The sequence below is a fragment of the Mastigoproctus giganteus genome, chromosome 13, assembly GCF_048544385.1.
Source record: "Mastigoproctus giganteus isolate SK-2022 chromosome 13, ASM4854438v1, whole genome shotgun sequence".
NCBI lineage: Eukaryota > Metazoa > Arthropoda > Arachnida > Uropygi > Thelyphonidae > Mastigoproctus > Mastigoproctus giganteus.
In genome coordinates, this window is record NC_143587.1 from 151,264,388 (window position 1) to 151,281,523 (window position 17,136).

General features: G+C 39.8%; 1 protein-coding gene across 1 annotated transcript in view; it reads right to left on the reverse strand.

Moving 5' to 3' along the window:
* Positions 1-10,454, reverse strand: part of LOC150076522 (uncharacterized) — a 61,874-nt gene extending 51,420 nt beyond the window's left edge. The window contains exon 1 of the mRNA XM_090387377.1: positions 10,314-10,454. Within this exon, the coding sequence (XP_090243503.1) occupies positions 10,314-10,347 (34 nt within the window). The 5' untranslated portion in view covers positions 10,348-10,454. The remainder of the gene's footprint in view (positions 1-10,313) is intronic.
* Between the last annotated feature and the right edge of the window lie 6,682 nt (positions 10,455-17,136).

The window sequence follows — 17,136 nt, forward strand, 5'->3', positions numbered from 1 at the left end:
TAAATATGTAATATATATTCTTTTAAGATATTGTAAATATGTAATATATATTCTTTTAAGAGATTGTAAATATGCAATATATAAATATGAGATTGTAAATTTATATGGATTGAAAATATGATTATAAATATGTGAATATCATATGATTGTTGTATACAGTATATATTTGTACATGTATATATGAATGTTTATATAGTTTTAATTTATTTATTTTGAAGATTTACATATTAGGTGTATAGGTTTACAATTGAACACATTCTTTTAGGAAATTGTGAATGAGTATATGTGATTGTTTTATTATACAATGGACATGGCGCTTTATGGGACGATTTTATGTAATTTATATAATATTTGTTTAATTAAGAGTTATTTATTTATTATTTTTTTTTTAAGATGAAATTTTGAACATGATGACATTATCTGAATGTTGTATGTATGGCTTATTGGGCCGTGTGAATGATTTTTTCGTTTGTATGTTTTTGTTTTGTATATAGGTATATATATAAATAATGACTGTAATGTGGTTGAGCCAAAGGCTCAGGTAGCGTTGTATTACAAGAGGTAGAGAAAAAATTAAATTGAATTGTCTCTGAGGACTGCATTAACCAAATAACTCTCTGAATTCTCTGCTAAAACAGCAAACTCAGTTACCAGTGTTCAATCCAGAGCTTTTGCACCGGGAGGAGAATATAAACTTCGGGGAGGGGGGGTACATGTAGTATATTTTTTTATTATTATTTAAGATTTATAACATATGTATATGTTACAAACAAATTTGTATATTTATATTTATGCACAAATATAAATTTAAAATATGCATATATACAGGATGTCTCAAAAATACACGGCATAACTTCAGGAATGAGTTCATCATTTGTAGACAATAAAAATATTTTATATCAACATAATTCCGGAAATGCTTGGTTTCCGAGTTTTGAAGGTCTGTCTCTGACACTTAACTGTTCACATCACGTTATAGTAATTGTTCAAAATGTCCACCTTCTGCCTGAATACATGCCTCACATCGACGTCTCATGGACTCGCGAAGACGATGCCAAATTCCTGGCATGTTTTCGTATTGTCTCACAACCTGCCACAGTTCGATTGCGGAGAGTTTCCACATCAGCTACCGGAGTCGAATACATCAATTTCTTTAAATGGCCCAACAAGAAGAAATCTAGTGGGTTTAAATCAGTTAGGGTGGAGGCCAGGCAGTTGGTCCACCTCTAACTATCCACCGACCAGGAAACCTTCGATTCAGGTAATTGCGGGCTAGGTGGCTGAAATGTGCGGGAGCGCCATCGTGCATGAAGCGTGCTTGTTGACGAATGATCAGTGGCGTGTCGTCCAAGAAATCAGGCATGTTGTTTTCCAGAAAGTTTCTGTACGCCTGCCCTGTGAGTTTGTTTGGAAGTGGGGCCCAAATAACTTATCATCAAAAACACCCGCCCAGATGTTGAGGCTGAACCGCTGTTGGTGATGTGATGGAAGAATTGCATGTGGGTTTTCCTCAGCTCATACATGCTGATTGTGAAAGTTTTGGATTCCGTCTCGTGTGAACTGTGCTTCATTTGTGAATATCACTAAGGCAGAAAAGTGAGGAGTTGTACCACACTGCTGCAAGAACCACTGGCAGAACATTACTCGCGCAGGGTAATCTGTTGGTGACAAGGCCTGTACCCGTTGCATATGGTAAGGATACAGTTGGTGTTCGCGCAACACTCTCCAAATAGTCGAACGTTGAACAGCCAGTTGCATTGCTATTCTGCGTATGCTGATTCCAGGAGTGGCATGCAAAACATCCAAAATCTCCTCCTCTACTTCAGGAGTCAGATCTTGGTCGTCCTCTGTCGGCAGAACAAGATGTAAAGGTCCCATGTTCACAAAGGCGGCGATGGATACCTTCAAACGTTTTTCTGTCTGGACATCTTCGTTCTGGGAACCTTTCGTGGTACAAAGGACGAGCCTTCAGAGTATTGCTGTCCGCCAAACAGTACATAAAGTGCATATCCGCTTGTTCCTGATTTGAGTACATGGTTGGAATGGAAAACCATCCCAAGGTACATACACAAGGTACTGATAGAATCAGTACCTTGTGATGAAGGAAATCACATGCGGGAGATAAGACATTCCGGTTAATAACTCGGGAACCAAGCATTTCCGGAACTATGTTGATATAAAATATTTTTATTGTCTACATATGAGGAACTCATTCCTGAAGTTATGCCGTGTATTTTTGAGACACCCAGTATATGCATAAATATAAATATCCAGATTATGCATATTTATGAATATTATAAGAGAATATGAGAAAATAAAATGGGAAACAAAAGGAAATATTTATTATTTAACATCTAAATATTAATAGTCAGTTCACAAAAACCACATTACTGACAATAATCACAGTTTAATATGAAAATCACCGATTAAAATTTGCAAAAAAAAAAATTATACAGATTATAATCAAACATGCAATATTACGGTACAGATTCATATACAATATAATAAAAAGATTATAAAATGTATTGTTTATAGGCTTCGACCAAACCGTCTCGTTTGCAGTATACAAAGGAAGAATTAGCCACAAGTGAAATAAAATTTTTCTGTTTATACTCCGGCACGACAACCAAGTCAGTAGAGTTTACAACAAATCGCCAATACAAATATTTATCGTATTTAGTAGTGACGAGCTTGAACCCCGGGTCCACTCAAGGAACGTGTGCTATGCACTCGCGCTCTGACCACTCGGCTACGTCAGGCTCTTGCTGTGAAAAAACAAAAAAAAGGAATATGAAAACCATAAAGCGAAACTGCTGACGATTGAATTAGTGGCTGTAGACTCCCCTGAAAGCCGCGGGACACTTTATAATTACAATTACAATAGCATCTGTCAGGAACCAATTCAGGCGAACCAATTCGCGACCCGCAATCTTGTTTGCGATGTACAAACAAAGAATTAGTCGCAAGTAGACCGTTTGTGTGAAACACTATCAAGAGATGGTTTGTCTGAAAATAAAAGGAACTTGAAAACCATAAAACGAAAATGCGGACACTTAAAATAGTGGCTTTTAATTACAATTTGTGCCAGAAATATTGTCCATTTAATTATTTTGAAAATTTCGTGTCTTGAATTTTAGTGATTTATTTTCGCCATCTACCACCTAACAAGTACTACACTTAGTCGATGTGATTTTTCGTGTTTTTTATTTGACAAAAATTTATTGAATTCGTGTTTTATAAAATAAAAATTACTATTTTTCACCGAGGGAAAATTTTATTCAACAGGGGGCGAGTTTCACCCCCCCCTGGATTCAACACTGCCAGTTACTGAAAAAATAAGTCCCGTTGCTTTTATTTTCTCATTAAGTGGGTTCCAAACAGAGAAACTGCCATCCCTTCTACTTTTACACCTGCTGATATCTTTCCTTGAACAAAGACAATAAAGCTGTGTTCACATTTGAGTATTCTTTGATATCTGCTGCTTGACCGCTTCACTCGCGTCATAGTTGATTGACTGGCGAATGTCGAGTTTGAACACCGCACTAAATCGAGCTATTTAAACTTGGGAAAAGTGCTACAGAGATGCTGCACGCATCACAGGAAGTTTATCTACACAGGATCCATGCTTCTAAGAAAAGTGGTCATAATGAATGAAAGTTGGGTGTTTGACTATCGCCCCAAGACCAAGGTGGAATCATCCGCAAGGCACACAAAAATGTCCCCACAAAGTCTTGTGGAACAAAATCCAATGTCAAAATCATACTGAGGGCAGAGTGCCACAAATTTGTAAATAGTAGCAGTAATCGAGGCACGTGATGCAAGAAAGCAAGCTTATGTAGCATCAGCCAAAAAAAAAAAAAAAAAAAAAAAAATTCACACATCAATTCCCTCTAAACGTTTGTCCAGTTTCTCCTTGAATTTATTTACGCTATCAACTTTCACAACGACAGATGGAAGTCTGTTCCAGCAATCAACTACCCGCTGGCTAAAGGCATTCCGCACATCTATTCTATAACTGCCTTTCCTCAATTTGAGCCCCCCCCCCCAGGTTCGTAATCTGAGCAAGAGGAAAAATCCCATCAGAATTAAGCCTGCTCGACCCATTCAAAGCGTTATACACTTCAGTCAGATTGCCTCGCCGGTGGCTAGTCTCCATACGCCGCGATTTGCAGAACTTAAGCCTTTCTTGACCATCCTTTCGTTTCCCCTCACTAATCTTGTCGCCCTTCTCTGAACTCGATCAAACAACTCTACATTCTTCCTAAAATGAGGCCTCCAGACCTGTACGTAGTACTCAAGGCGTGGCCTGACCATTGCATTATACTACCTTCTTTTTCCCTACTAGCAAAATTCCTGTATATCATTGACAATACTCCACGACCTGCTCTGGCAGCCTGTCTGCACTGCTCAGAAAATTTCATACCTGGCTGCACAATTACTCCCAGGTATTTTTCATTTTCTACCACCCTAAGTCTAGTACCATACAGTTGGTACGTTTCTCTGGGGTTACTAGCTGGCAGTGATCACAGTGTGCTGAAGTGGGATTTACTCAAAGATGTAACTGCCATCAGGGGTAGTAAAGGGAAGGGTTTTGCATTCGTAAAGGCGACTACGATGGTCTGAGACAGTATTTAAATTCTATACAGTGGGACTGTTATTTGGTTTTTAGGAGCATTAGCAACTAAAGCCATATTGCTCCGGGATATGCGGTGGTCATTCCCTGACCTTTCCGCATCCTCCGTATTTGGTGGTGACGGGCTCGAACCCCAGTCTAATCAAGAAGCGTATGCTACCCACTGCTGCTCCTTCCCACCTGGCTACGGAGGCGCCCCAAATATATACAGTGGGACCAACTGATGATGTTACCAACAGCAAATTCAAAATCGGAAGCATTCAAAGAACTTTTCTTGGAAGCTACTAGGCTTTACATACCAACTAAGAAATATTGTTCAAAGTTTAGGCCTAAATGGATGTCTGATGAACTAATGAGACATATGGCAGAGAAGAAAAATGCATGGGATACATGTAAATTAATGGGTGACATGGAAGCCTATGATAGATATAAGCTGGTCTGTAACCAAGTCACAAAGGAGATTATGCAGGCAAAGGCAGATTATGAGAAATCCTTGGTAAAGGATGCAAAGAAAAACAGAAAAGAGTTTACCTATGTAAAAGGAGGATCAAAGGCTGACACAAGTAATTATAGACCTGTGAGTTTAACTTCTGTTCCAGGAAAATTAATGGAGGCACTGGTTAAAGAAGCACTGCAGGATCATCTAGACAAGGCTTCAGTTATAGCTCGGACACAGCATGGTTTTGTTAAGGGGAAGTCTTGCCTGACCAATTTGATTGGATACTATGATGCAGTCACAAAAGAACTGGATGCAGGGAATAACTTTGATATCATATATTTGGATCTTAGAAAGGCTTTTGATACTGTTGCACATGAAAGACTGCTGCACAAATTGGAGCAGAGTGGCATTGGAGGCAAATTGCTGCTATGGATAAAGGGATGGTTGAGGGAGAGAAGACAGAGAGTGGTAATCAATGGACACTGCTCATCGTGGACTAATGTTATTAGTGCAGCTCTTCAGGGTTCAGTGTTGGGTCCATTGTTGTTTTCTGTATTTATAAATGATATTGATGATGATATATCAGGTTTATAATGTCCAAGTTTGCAGACGATACGAAGGTTGACAGGGTTGTTAAGGACACTAATGACAGTACGCTGCTGCAACAGGATCTAGAAAAGTTGAGCAGATGGGCTGAGATATGGCAACTGAAATTTAACCTTGACAAATGTAAAGTACTGCATATGGGAAACAGCAACCCCAGAGCAACGTATCAGTTCTGTGGTACTACACTGACAGTGGTAGAGAATGAAAAAGACCTGGGGGTAATTGTGCAGGCAGATATGAAGTTCTCTCAGCAGTGCGGACGGGCTGCAAGAGTAGCTCATGGTGTCTTGTCAATGATATACAGGAATTTTTCTATCAGGGATAAGGAGGTGATTATTTCCTTGTATAAGGCAATGGTCAGGCCACACCTTGAGTACTGCATACAGGTGTGGAGGCCTCATTTCAAGAAGGATGTAGAGCTGCTGGAACGAATACAGAGAAGGGCAACAAGATTAGTGAATGTAACAACGGGGTGCTCTTACGAAGAAAGGCTTATGTTTTGCAAATTAGTGTTTGGAGACTAGGCACCAGCGAGGTTATCTGATAGAGGTGTGTAAAGTCTTGAATGGTTTGAACATGCTCAATGCCGATGGGATTCTTCCTCTTGCTCAGAATAATCACCTGAGAGGGCATAAATTCAGATTGAGGAAAGACATGTAGGATAGATGTGCGGAAATTTGCCTTTAGCCAGCAGGTAGTTGGTTGGTGGAACAGACTTCCATCCCTTGTTGTTTAAGTTGATAGCCTAAATAAATTTAAGGCTCAGCTGGGCAGGTATTTCGAACGAACGGAGGGGTGAAATGAAAGTGTTTTTTTTTTTTTTTTTTTGGCTGATGCTGCATAAGCTTGCTTTCTTGCATCATATGGCTCTGCTAATGCTAATGCTAATGTTAAACTTCAGTTGCCACTTCTCAGCCCATTTGCCCAATTTATCTAGATCTTGTTGCAATAGCACCCTGCCATTACTGTCATTAACAATCCTGCCAACCTTCGTATCATCTGCAAACTTCGACATTAAGCCTGATATACCTTCATCAATATCAATGATAAATATACAAAACAACAGCTGGCCCAACACTGAACCTATGCAGTATGCGAGGGTCGTTCTGAAAGTAGTCTTCGTGTGTTTTTTTTTTTTTTTTTTAACCTTTCGTGTGGCCTTCCATACAAAACGTAATGGTGTTGCGAAAATTTAAAACGTTATCACCAATGTATTACGACTTTCAACGCTGTACGCCAGGTGTAAGACTGCAAGTACTCTTGGAAAAGAGAGGCTGAGTGATGTGCGTAAGAAACAATAGTGGGTTATCGAGTTCCTGAAAGCAGAGAACATTTTGCCCATTCAGATTCGCCGACGAATGTAGTAGAACGTTTTTATGTTTGTAGACCGTTTAAAGGAACATGACAGTCCATGTCAGCATAGTTAGGCGGTGGTTAGGTGTACCAGGTATTTGGGCATGCCAGGATCTGACCTCCCTCATAATGCACCGAAGACCTTATATCGGTATATGTTCTCTTTTACTTTCCACCCTTGACACATTCTATACAGATAAAACTGCATACTTTTAGAATGACATATAAACAACACTATGTATTAAATCAGATATAAAAATATTAAATGAGAATTAAAATTCTAATTTAATATTTTTTAGTCCATATAGCTTCAATCATAATCATTCTCAAATAGAGTTGATCTACATTCAACATTTGTTTTTCCAGAAGTTTAACTATTATTGTATAAGTTGTATTGTCATATTGGCAACATATGTTTTGAATATGTTATATATGTTATCGAAATCCTGTCTCAAATATGACTATGACTGTAGTCCTCTGATGAAGGTGAGTTATCGTGACTTAATTGCATCCGCCTATTAGCTTTGCTTTCACACCTTTGGGCCAACTCATGATGCTTGAGAAGTCCGATGTCTGGACTCTTGGTTCCTTCAAGCTTCTATTAGGTTTTAGATGATTTTAATTTCATAGTGATGACTAGTCTGGAGAAAGACGGACTTTTATTCCTCAGTGGATTCGGAGTTTAAGTTCTTTTAGTTCCTATAATTAATTTTTAATTTCTTCAACTCTTCGATGGTGTTTTTGCGGTACATATCTATCGTATAAACCGAGGATAGAGCATATATGACGGAAGATCAGTTGGTAAAGGTCTTTAAAAAATAGTTGCACTTGATCTCGCAGGACTTCCCATCGGCTTTTGTTGTTAATGTACTGATATATATTTGATTGGTACCTCCGCTCTTTGCGGTCTGTTAGTCGACAAGAACAGATCTCAATTTTGTGTTAAAATATTTTTTATCTTCTAGGTCAGCGAAATCATTTCCTCTTGAAATAAGCCAAAAAAGTTAGCGAAGTGATTTTAAACGAACTCGCGGATCGAAATCTAATATATAAAAAAGAAAGTTTGTTTGTCTCTTCGGCCTGTATATTGCCTATTCCCACTGCAGCCAGTCTTCTTCTTTCATTCAGGGAAAAGCTGAGTCTATGTTCATGTCCATGACTCGTTACAAATTCTAAAATACCCAGCTCGAGGTATGTAAGTGTCATGTATTTTCTCGAGAGGTGTTGTTGGTGTTGGTTTTAGGAGCATCAGCAATTAAGGCCATATTGCTCCGTGTATACTGTCTGTAAATTGCATGTGTTCTGAGGTCGATTTTCTGTTTGCTGGACGAAAAACCCGAGTTTCCAGTAAAAAAAAACTCTGCTACCCTTGCCGTTGAGTTAGTCGATAGTTTAAATATGGGCCTATTTAAACTATCGATTAAATAGGCCCATAAAAATTCCTCCCGCCTCGGGTCTTTTCCACCCTCTGTGGGGAGAACGGTGATCCTACCAACTGTGCTACCCACGAGGGCATGTATTTTCTTCGAATATATATATATAATAATATTTTGATCCATTTCAGGTTTGCATGCACATTCGTAGTCGATGGGATTTAAAGGTAATCGATATATATTAGACTCCTAAAGTTTTCCACCTATTGGCCGTTTCAGCCGAAGGTTGCCTATTTCGTATTATCATTACTTATTTTGTATTATCATTTCTACCTGCGTAGTTACATAAGTGTGACCTAATTATGTCTTATATAATTACATAAGCATTTTCGTAATTACAAGCATTTTCGTAATTATATAAGCATATTCTTAATTACATAAGTATTTTCATTATTCTATTAGAATATCTAACATGTAGGTTAGTGCAAAAGCATCATTTTAAAGTAGCCATCTACCAAAGTAGTTAAATTAATTAATTAAATTGGCATCATTTTGGTTTGGTTATATCTCATATTGTGAATGATTTCACAACGAGTTGCCATGGTATTGCACTACCTCGAATAAATAACACTTCACCAGTGGAGAAGACTACTGTTATTTATTTTCAGCGGACCACCACCCAGACGGCACCGTTTCAAAACTTGTTGGCTTCTCTTCGGTTGGTTGGTGGGTGGGCAGGTAGCCTGGTGTTGCAATAGTGACAACTCAGTTATGAAGTATAATTTCACAATATGAGAGATTTCTGATGGTGTGCAGTGATAAAGACTATAAAATATTTAAGGGCAAAGGCCTCATGCTACGAGGTATTTGCACTAACCTACATGTTAGTCATTTTACCTCATTGCATGAGGCCATTGCCCTTGAATATTTTATAGTCTATATCATTGCACACCATCAGGTATCTCTCATATTGTGAAGTAATACTTCACAATATGAGAGAATAAATAACAGTAGTCTTCTCCACTGGTGAAGTGTTATTTATTCGAGGTAGTGCAATACCATGGCAATTCGTTATGAAGGCATTCACAATATGAGATATAAACAAAACGATGTCAATTTAATTAATTAATTTAACTACTTTGGTAGATGGCTACGTTAAAATGATGCTTTTGCACTAACATACATGAGATAGAATGAATAGAAATCTCGTAACATACATGCTACGAGATAGAATGAGTAACATTCTATCTCGTAGCATGAGGCCTTTGCCCTTAAATATTTTATAGTCTATTAGAATATTTAAAATTGCTAATTTTACAGTCAGTGTCACTAAAGAAAATGAATGAGACAAAAAGAACTTTTCTGATAATATACAAAACTTGGAAAAGAAACAGACACAACCGCCGTTCCTGTAATTTGCTGGCCAGTTTTTTTATATAATCACTATTTAAAAATTTTATAAACACATTTTACACAAAAAACAATTTTTTTATAATTAACATAAAGACAGTTCACAATTATTTACGGTAACTTGACGGTAGTATTATAAGGAGAGGGATAAGAGAGGGGGGGGGGATGGAGGGAGACATCCGTTTTATATTCCAGAAAAATTGGATGTTTGTACAGTACTTGTAAAACATAAGCTATCCCCCCCCCTACCTAAAAAAAAAAACAATTAACTTGTACTGGATAAGCTATCAGTTTCGCTATTAGGGAAAAGCAACTTACGTAACTGTTCTAGCAATCAAAGTGATTTCTGCTTTGTTAGGGCGCAGCAATTATAATGATTTTCGCTCTAATTATTTTACAAAATGAGTGAGATAAATTTTTGATATATGTTTACTATAGTGTCTCAGTTAAACAATAACCCGTAAATGAATCACTCTGAATTTTGAATGATATCTCTCACCTTGAAATAAGAAAACAAGTTTCCACATATCCATCACAAAAGATATTTTTCCAGCGTGCTAAATACTTCTCTGAAACTTTATTCACATACAGAAAGCCTTTTCTGGAAGCATATATTTACACAATTGTTAGTATTCCCTGTAAATCCTTACAAATCACTAGAATAAATTTCCAGAATATCACTGGAAAGTTCTTCTATGATGCTTGTATAAATAGTAATCTGAAGATACATAACAGAAATGTTTCACCACTGCCGCTGGACTGATCACTCTATTTTATGACTCTTGCTGTCATAATGAAACTAGGTTCGTGCTGTTTCCACGACCACGTTTTTTAGAGGAAGCGTATTACTTGAGGGTACCCCCTTTCCCCCCGAAATTACAGTCACTGACGTCTATAGAAAAATCCATTGAAAGTACTTCCTCTGGCTTTTAAAATACAGGAAGTTCCACAATGGGAACAGACAACGATGCGGTTAAATTTGAGTTCAGGCATACCATGAAGTTAAAGCCAATACACATTGACATCCGGTAGCACCTCAGCATCCGTTCATCGAATGGCAGCATGTGATAGTACAGGTGGAAAAAAAAAAAAAAAAAATATATATATATATATATGTGACATAGGTCCCCTTTCCTAATATTTGAAAAAATATTTGTCTGAATGAATGCTACAGTGCCAAAAAAAAAGTGTAATTGAGAAGAAAATAAGCTTTTAAAAAAACCCTAATATATATATTTATTTTTATTTTTTTTTTTTATGAAATCCCCAAACACGAAAGGTATCAAAACCTATAGTACTTAGTACCGTGCATGGATTGAGGGAGAAGTATGGGGGGGGGGGGGGGGGGGGGGGTGCCGGAAACTTTGCTCTAGAGATTAAACATGGGTTTCACCACTTTAAGCCTCCAATAAGCAAAGTGGTGGTATTGCACCGGTTGATGAGAGTCATCTACCACCTGCCAATATACGGTTCCTTTATTTTAGTACGGAATTAGCTAAGATATGCTCGGATTTGCAATAATAAAATCCCGAAACAGCCTCAGATGAGATGATCCAACGGGAAATCTGATAACTACTTCTTTGATACTTCTCATTTGACTTTGTAAATGAGTTTAATAATAAACTCTGCTCTCAAAAATTATGGTCGGCATCATTTCCGAAACAGACTTCTGAGCTCACTGCAGCTGGAGGGTCTTAGAACCAACCTAGTTCCTGAGACCATCCCAAACCGGTTAAAATTACTGATCAGTTCCTACTGGTGCAAATGCTGCAGTACATACAATCACTGGACAGCAAGGTAATCTCTATAAGTTTGCAGAAACTACAAACTTGTAGAGATTTTAGAGATGGAGTAAGATCTGCCTATATTTTTCAATATAGGCAGACCTTGCTACATCGATCACCTTCCCAGACCCATGTCAAAAGGCAATAGAACCTGCTCCCAAAGACTTCTCCATCAAGGCCACGGTTACAGTTTCTCGTTAAAAGGGCCATGACCAGCAAGCAGCGAAGTCTAGTGCATCCCCGGAACGTACCAGGCCGGTTGCTTGGGGTATATTTTGCTGAGATCGGGGAAGAATTTTCATGTGATTTTTCCTTTTGTTGTATCGGTCCATCTTTGTTTCCACTCCCGGAGTAGGTATGCCTGTAATCGGACTTTTTCGGTTTTTGTACTAATCGCTGGGTCAATTATGAAATCCTGGAAGGTGGCAGCGACCCACTAGTGTGCAGGAAGAGCAAGCCAGCTTTTACAGCCTCCAAATCGAGAGGAGCGCTCCAGCAAGCACCTGCAACGCTGGTGTGCTGTGCTGTGCTTACTGTTCTGCATGCTCGTGTGATTGTTAATAAAATGGTCCTGTGTATCATATCCAGAGTTCTCCTATTGACTTCAAGCGTCGTTTTGCTGTACCACACTGCCGCAGCATAAGTTATCGCAGGGATGAAGGTTGCCTTATAATACAACATTAGTGTTGTTTTTTTTTAATCTCCAGTCTTTTCTCATAATCCTCGCCACCAGTGCCGAGTAACGTCTTATCTTCGTCCTTACATATTGTAGATGAGGCTGAAAGAATAAGTTTTTGTTTAGGATAACTCCTAAATAATTCATTTGGTTTGCGAGTTTAATGGTCACACCTTGTATTTTAACTTGGGATGGACTCCGTATTTGCAGGGTTCCTTTTAGTAGAATAGATGTGGTTTTCGTCCGTGAAATTTTTAACTGGTTTCTTGTAGCCCAGTGTTGTAGTTTCTGTACAGCTTGATTGGCGATGGTTTCCAGTTGGGCTCTAGAGTCAGCCTCAGTGGTAAGAATAAGGTCGTCTGCAAAGGCCTGGGCCCCGACCAGCCCCAGGTCCAAGTTCAGGAGCTCGTCGAGGACCATGTTCCAAAGGAGTGGCCCAAGACAGATCTCTGCGGGCAGCCCCTGTGTACAGATCTTGTGACTTTTTTTTTTGGTAGTTGGCATTTATTTCTACTTTCCTGCAAGATAGGTAGTCCTCCATTACCTTGTATAGGTTGATAGGAACTGCAGCCTCCCTTAGTCTGCCCAGGACTCTCGGCCACGAAAGTGAGTCGAAGGCCCCGGCAAAATCAATCGAAATGACTAGTAGGTATTTTTTTCTGTATTCCTGCGCCTCCCGAAGCAGGTTTCCAAGTGCATCCACTGTGCAGGAACCCGGCTTAAATCCGAAATGATTCCTAGCCTCAAGGTCTGCCTCTCATAGTGGTTTTTCATTCGCTTGTGCAGCAGTCTCTCATATAGTTTGCCGATCACTGAGAGCAGTGTGATAGGTCTATATGACTCTGGGCAGTCCGGTTTTTTATTAGGATTTTTAAGTATTAACTTGGTCTTTGCCGTTTTCCATGCTGTGGGGAATTTTCCTGTTTCCAGGCATCTGTTGTATAGAGTAAGTGCGGTGCAAATTCTACGGTTTTCTTCAAGATCTCTGGTTCAATCATGTCCAGTCCTGGGCATTTGCGATTTCTAATCTTGGTAGCAGCCTCACTGAGCTCCTCAAGGGGGAAGAGGGAACTCGATTGTCGAGGTGATATAGTTTGCATTGTCCTTGCAAATTTCGTGTTGTTCTTGCATGGTTAGTAGTGCAGGTTCCTTGAAGATTTTGTCGAGTATGTTGCCAATCGACTGCTCCCAGGTGTCGTTAGGTTTCCCTCCGGTGTCCTGGTAGTACTAATGACGTCGCCCCTGGATAACACGTGGATAAAGTAAAGTGTAAAGTGTTCATTGTCTAACGGCCCCAGGGGTTTTCCCCCATCTCCGTGTTGTATACTCTTTTTGTGAAATACAGAACACTGTGAAGGCCAGAGATTTTAAAAAGTGCAAGGTATATTGTTTATGTTGTGTTGTTCCTCTGACCTTTTAGCCGTTGGGCTTCTATTGGGACCCCCCGTTTCCCACACTTATCCCCAAGGAGGCAGGTCAGGCATAGAGGGATCACATTAGAAGTAAGTACTCTGGCAGGCCCTACCACCTAATTTCCTAAGATTTCAGTGGCAAGGGCCCAAAAAAAAACCCCGCATATTCAGTTAGAGTAGGTGAAGACTGAAGAAGGGGAGGGACAGATAGAAATATGGGGATGATAGGGAAGGCAACTCTAGAAAGGTCAGTGGGGACTGGCCCCACCAGGAGAAAAAGGAGGCAGCAAGGAGGGGGAGGAGACAGAAACCCGTTCCTCCTTCTCCCTACCAGGGGAGGGGGGGTTTAAAGTGAACCAAGTTAGGGTACCTGGTGCAGAATGCCAGTTGTCCAAGAAAAGCAGTTGACATCTAGTGGCACGCCGGTGGCGTTGTCAGTCTTCATCTAGGAGATTGTCTTATTGGTCACATCCGTGAGAGTCAAGCCCAGTAGCATACATATCTTTTGTCTTTCTTAGATTATCTTAATTTGTGGGTTGTCTCTATTCAAAGGTTCTTCACTTGGTAGTTATCTTTGGTGGGTGACATCAACACATGGATATGCAGTTATTGGAATTGAAAACTTTAGTTCAATCTCTTGAATTCTAGAACAACCTCTGATCTTTGATAAGTTATCATCGCCCTCCGCCTCCACCAATACTCCACAATTGCTTATAGTTCTTATATTTTTGTCTTTAACTTCCTTCAATAGAGGCTTAACTTCATTCAAAACCTGTTTCTTTACCTGCTCACTTGTTTGAAATTTAGTCCCAGCAGACTTTATCAATATCACTTTTGGTACCTTCTTTATCTCTTTATATGCTTCTTGGACTTGCATATGTTACTGGTTTCTCCTTTCGTTTTTCCAGTCTATCTCTCTATAACACATTTTCCATACAGACATCCACTGATTTTGACTCAAGAGTATCCCAAAATTCCAGAATCATTCGCATAGAAGCGGTGGGTACCTTACTATGGGCATCAAACAGAAAGCTTCTTAGACGTTCTCGGGTCTCTCTTACATACTGAAACCCTTCCTGATTAGATCTTTCTTTACTTTTATCTCTACGCCCCTTCTTGTGTCCATCTTCTGTTTCTTTATCACTGGTAGACTCCTTTTTTGCTAGCACTGTTGCTTGCCCTTTCCTTTCGCTTTTTCACTTGCTTTAGATTGCTGGAGCCCTTAGGGAGGCCTGAGAGCGATAATGACCTAGGCCTTGGAAGTGAACACAACAGTGAAAATCTACTAAGAGTTCTCCCAGAGAAAACCTCAAAATCCGTCAATTCCTGTGCTTAGGACAATATTTCCTTACTGATCTCCTCTCATTCGTCATCAGTTACATGCGAGGTGGACTGCAACAATTCTTCTTCATTTGTGGCTTCTTCTGGCTCTATACCTCTAGATTCCTCCATTTTGTATAAATAAAATTACTATATACAATCTAAAAGTGAAAACTCAAAAGTCGAGAAATATTGTATATAGTCGAGAAATCACGACTATATATAATATTTGCAATTATCAAAATCAAGGATCGAGAGCCCAATCTCACAGTTAAATTTTGAATGGATTACTAAAATAACTGAGAAATCTATCCAGAGATATTTAAAATCCTCCCTCACCCAAGTTTAACAGGTGAGGGTCCCAGGAGCGCTGCTCGCAAGGGCACGGATATACTAAATTTAGTTTTCCTCTGTTCCTTCACTACTCACTTTACCCGTTTAGCCGGTTCGGGGCATTTATCCCCAACCGCCCACCCCAGACCAGCGAGGAGTTAGGGTAACTAAACTGTGTAACAAGTCAGTGAAAATCAGAAAAGTGAACACATCAGTGAAAATCAAGTATTCAACCTCAACTAAACACAAGTATCACAATACACGCAAATTACTCGCTAACAAAAGCTCCCCAGATTTAGCCCCTGGGGAAAAATTCACCAATATACAGGAGGTCTTTCAGAAGGGACAAATAGTGATAATAGTACCAGTAGTGGTGGCAAATGCTGCAAGAAAGCAAGCATTTATAGCAACAGTAAAAAAAAAAGGAAAAACCCTACACACTTCTCTCCGAACTGAGTCGAAATCTGAAACTGATGCAACGTGAAGGCGAGCCTTGCAAAGAATCGTCTGGTCGGAACGCAGGTAGATAATGTCTCAGCGCACGCAGACCCTCAGTGAGACGATTGAAATACATCAGCACCAGTACGTTGCTAAGGACGCTGCATAATATAGGTTACCATGGTCGTGCAGCCGTATTCAAGTAACTAAATACTAATGCCATACGCCGTCTAGCTTGGTGTAAAACCTGCCGTTCTTGAACTGTGTTAATGTGACCGATGGAAAACTGCACCGTGGAGTGACGGGTCAAGAAACATGTTCTACCAGTCTGACGGTCGTGCTTTGATGTGATGGATGCCCGGAGAATGCTACTTGCCGCACTGTATCATCCTGACAATGAAGTTTAGTGGAGGCAGCGTAATGGTCTGGGGCTATTTTTCATGGTTGTGCAGAACTATTGGTTGTTTTGGACAAACCCATGAACGTTTCCATCTGTCTAGACGTCCTGGAAAATACTACGTTATTTACGTTGTGACAGCCAGTCTGGGAAGTAGTAGTAGTAGTAGAGTTTTAAGAAGCATCAGCAACTAAGGCTATATTACTCCGTGTGTGCTGTCTGTAAATTGCGTATGTTCTGTGATCGATTTTCTGTTTGCTGGACGAAAAACCCTGCACGTCTGGGAAAGCTCATACTTCTTTCAGCAACACAGACCCGATGTCACGCTGCTTGCGTTGCGAAGGACTGGCCTGTGGACATGGTCGTCGAAAAGTTCGACTGGTCAGTCAGCGCTGGCCTTAATCCTATAGAAAACCTTTGTGGTGAATTGAATGGGTGGGTGTGAAGAGAGACTGCACTAAAACAGCTGAATTTTTCGCGCTTTGAAGCTCAAACAGCAGAAAATATCGAAGAACATTAACATAACGCTGGTGTAGAATGTTCCACGAAGACTAAAGGCTGACATAAAGGCTAAAGTTAGCATTAGCATTAGTAGAGGCATTTGATGCAAGAAAGCAAGCTTATGCAGCATCAGCCAAAAAAAAAAAACCCACTTCACCCCTCTGTTCGTTCAAAATACCTGTCCAGCTGAGCCTTAAACTTATTTAGGCTATCACCCTCCACTACAAGGGATGGAAGTCTGTTCCACCAACCAACCACCCGCTGGCTAAAGGCAAATTTCCGCACGTCTATCCTACATCCGTCTTTCCTCAATTTGAATTTATGCCCTCTCAGGTGATTATTCTGAGCTAGAGGAAGAATCCCATCAGCATTGAGCATGCTCAAACTATTCAAGGATTTATACACCTCTATCAGATCGCCTCGCCGTTGCCTAGTCTCCAGACACTGTAATTTGCAAAACT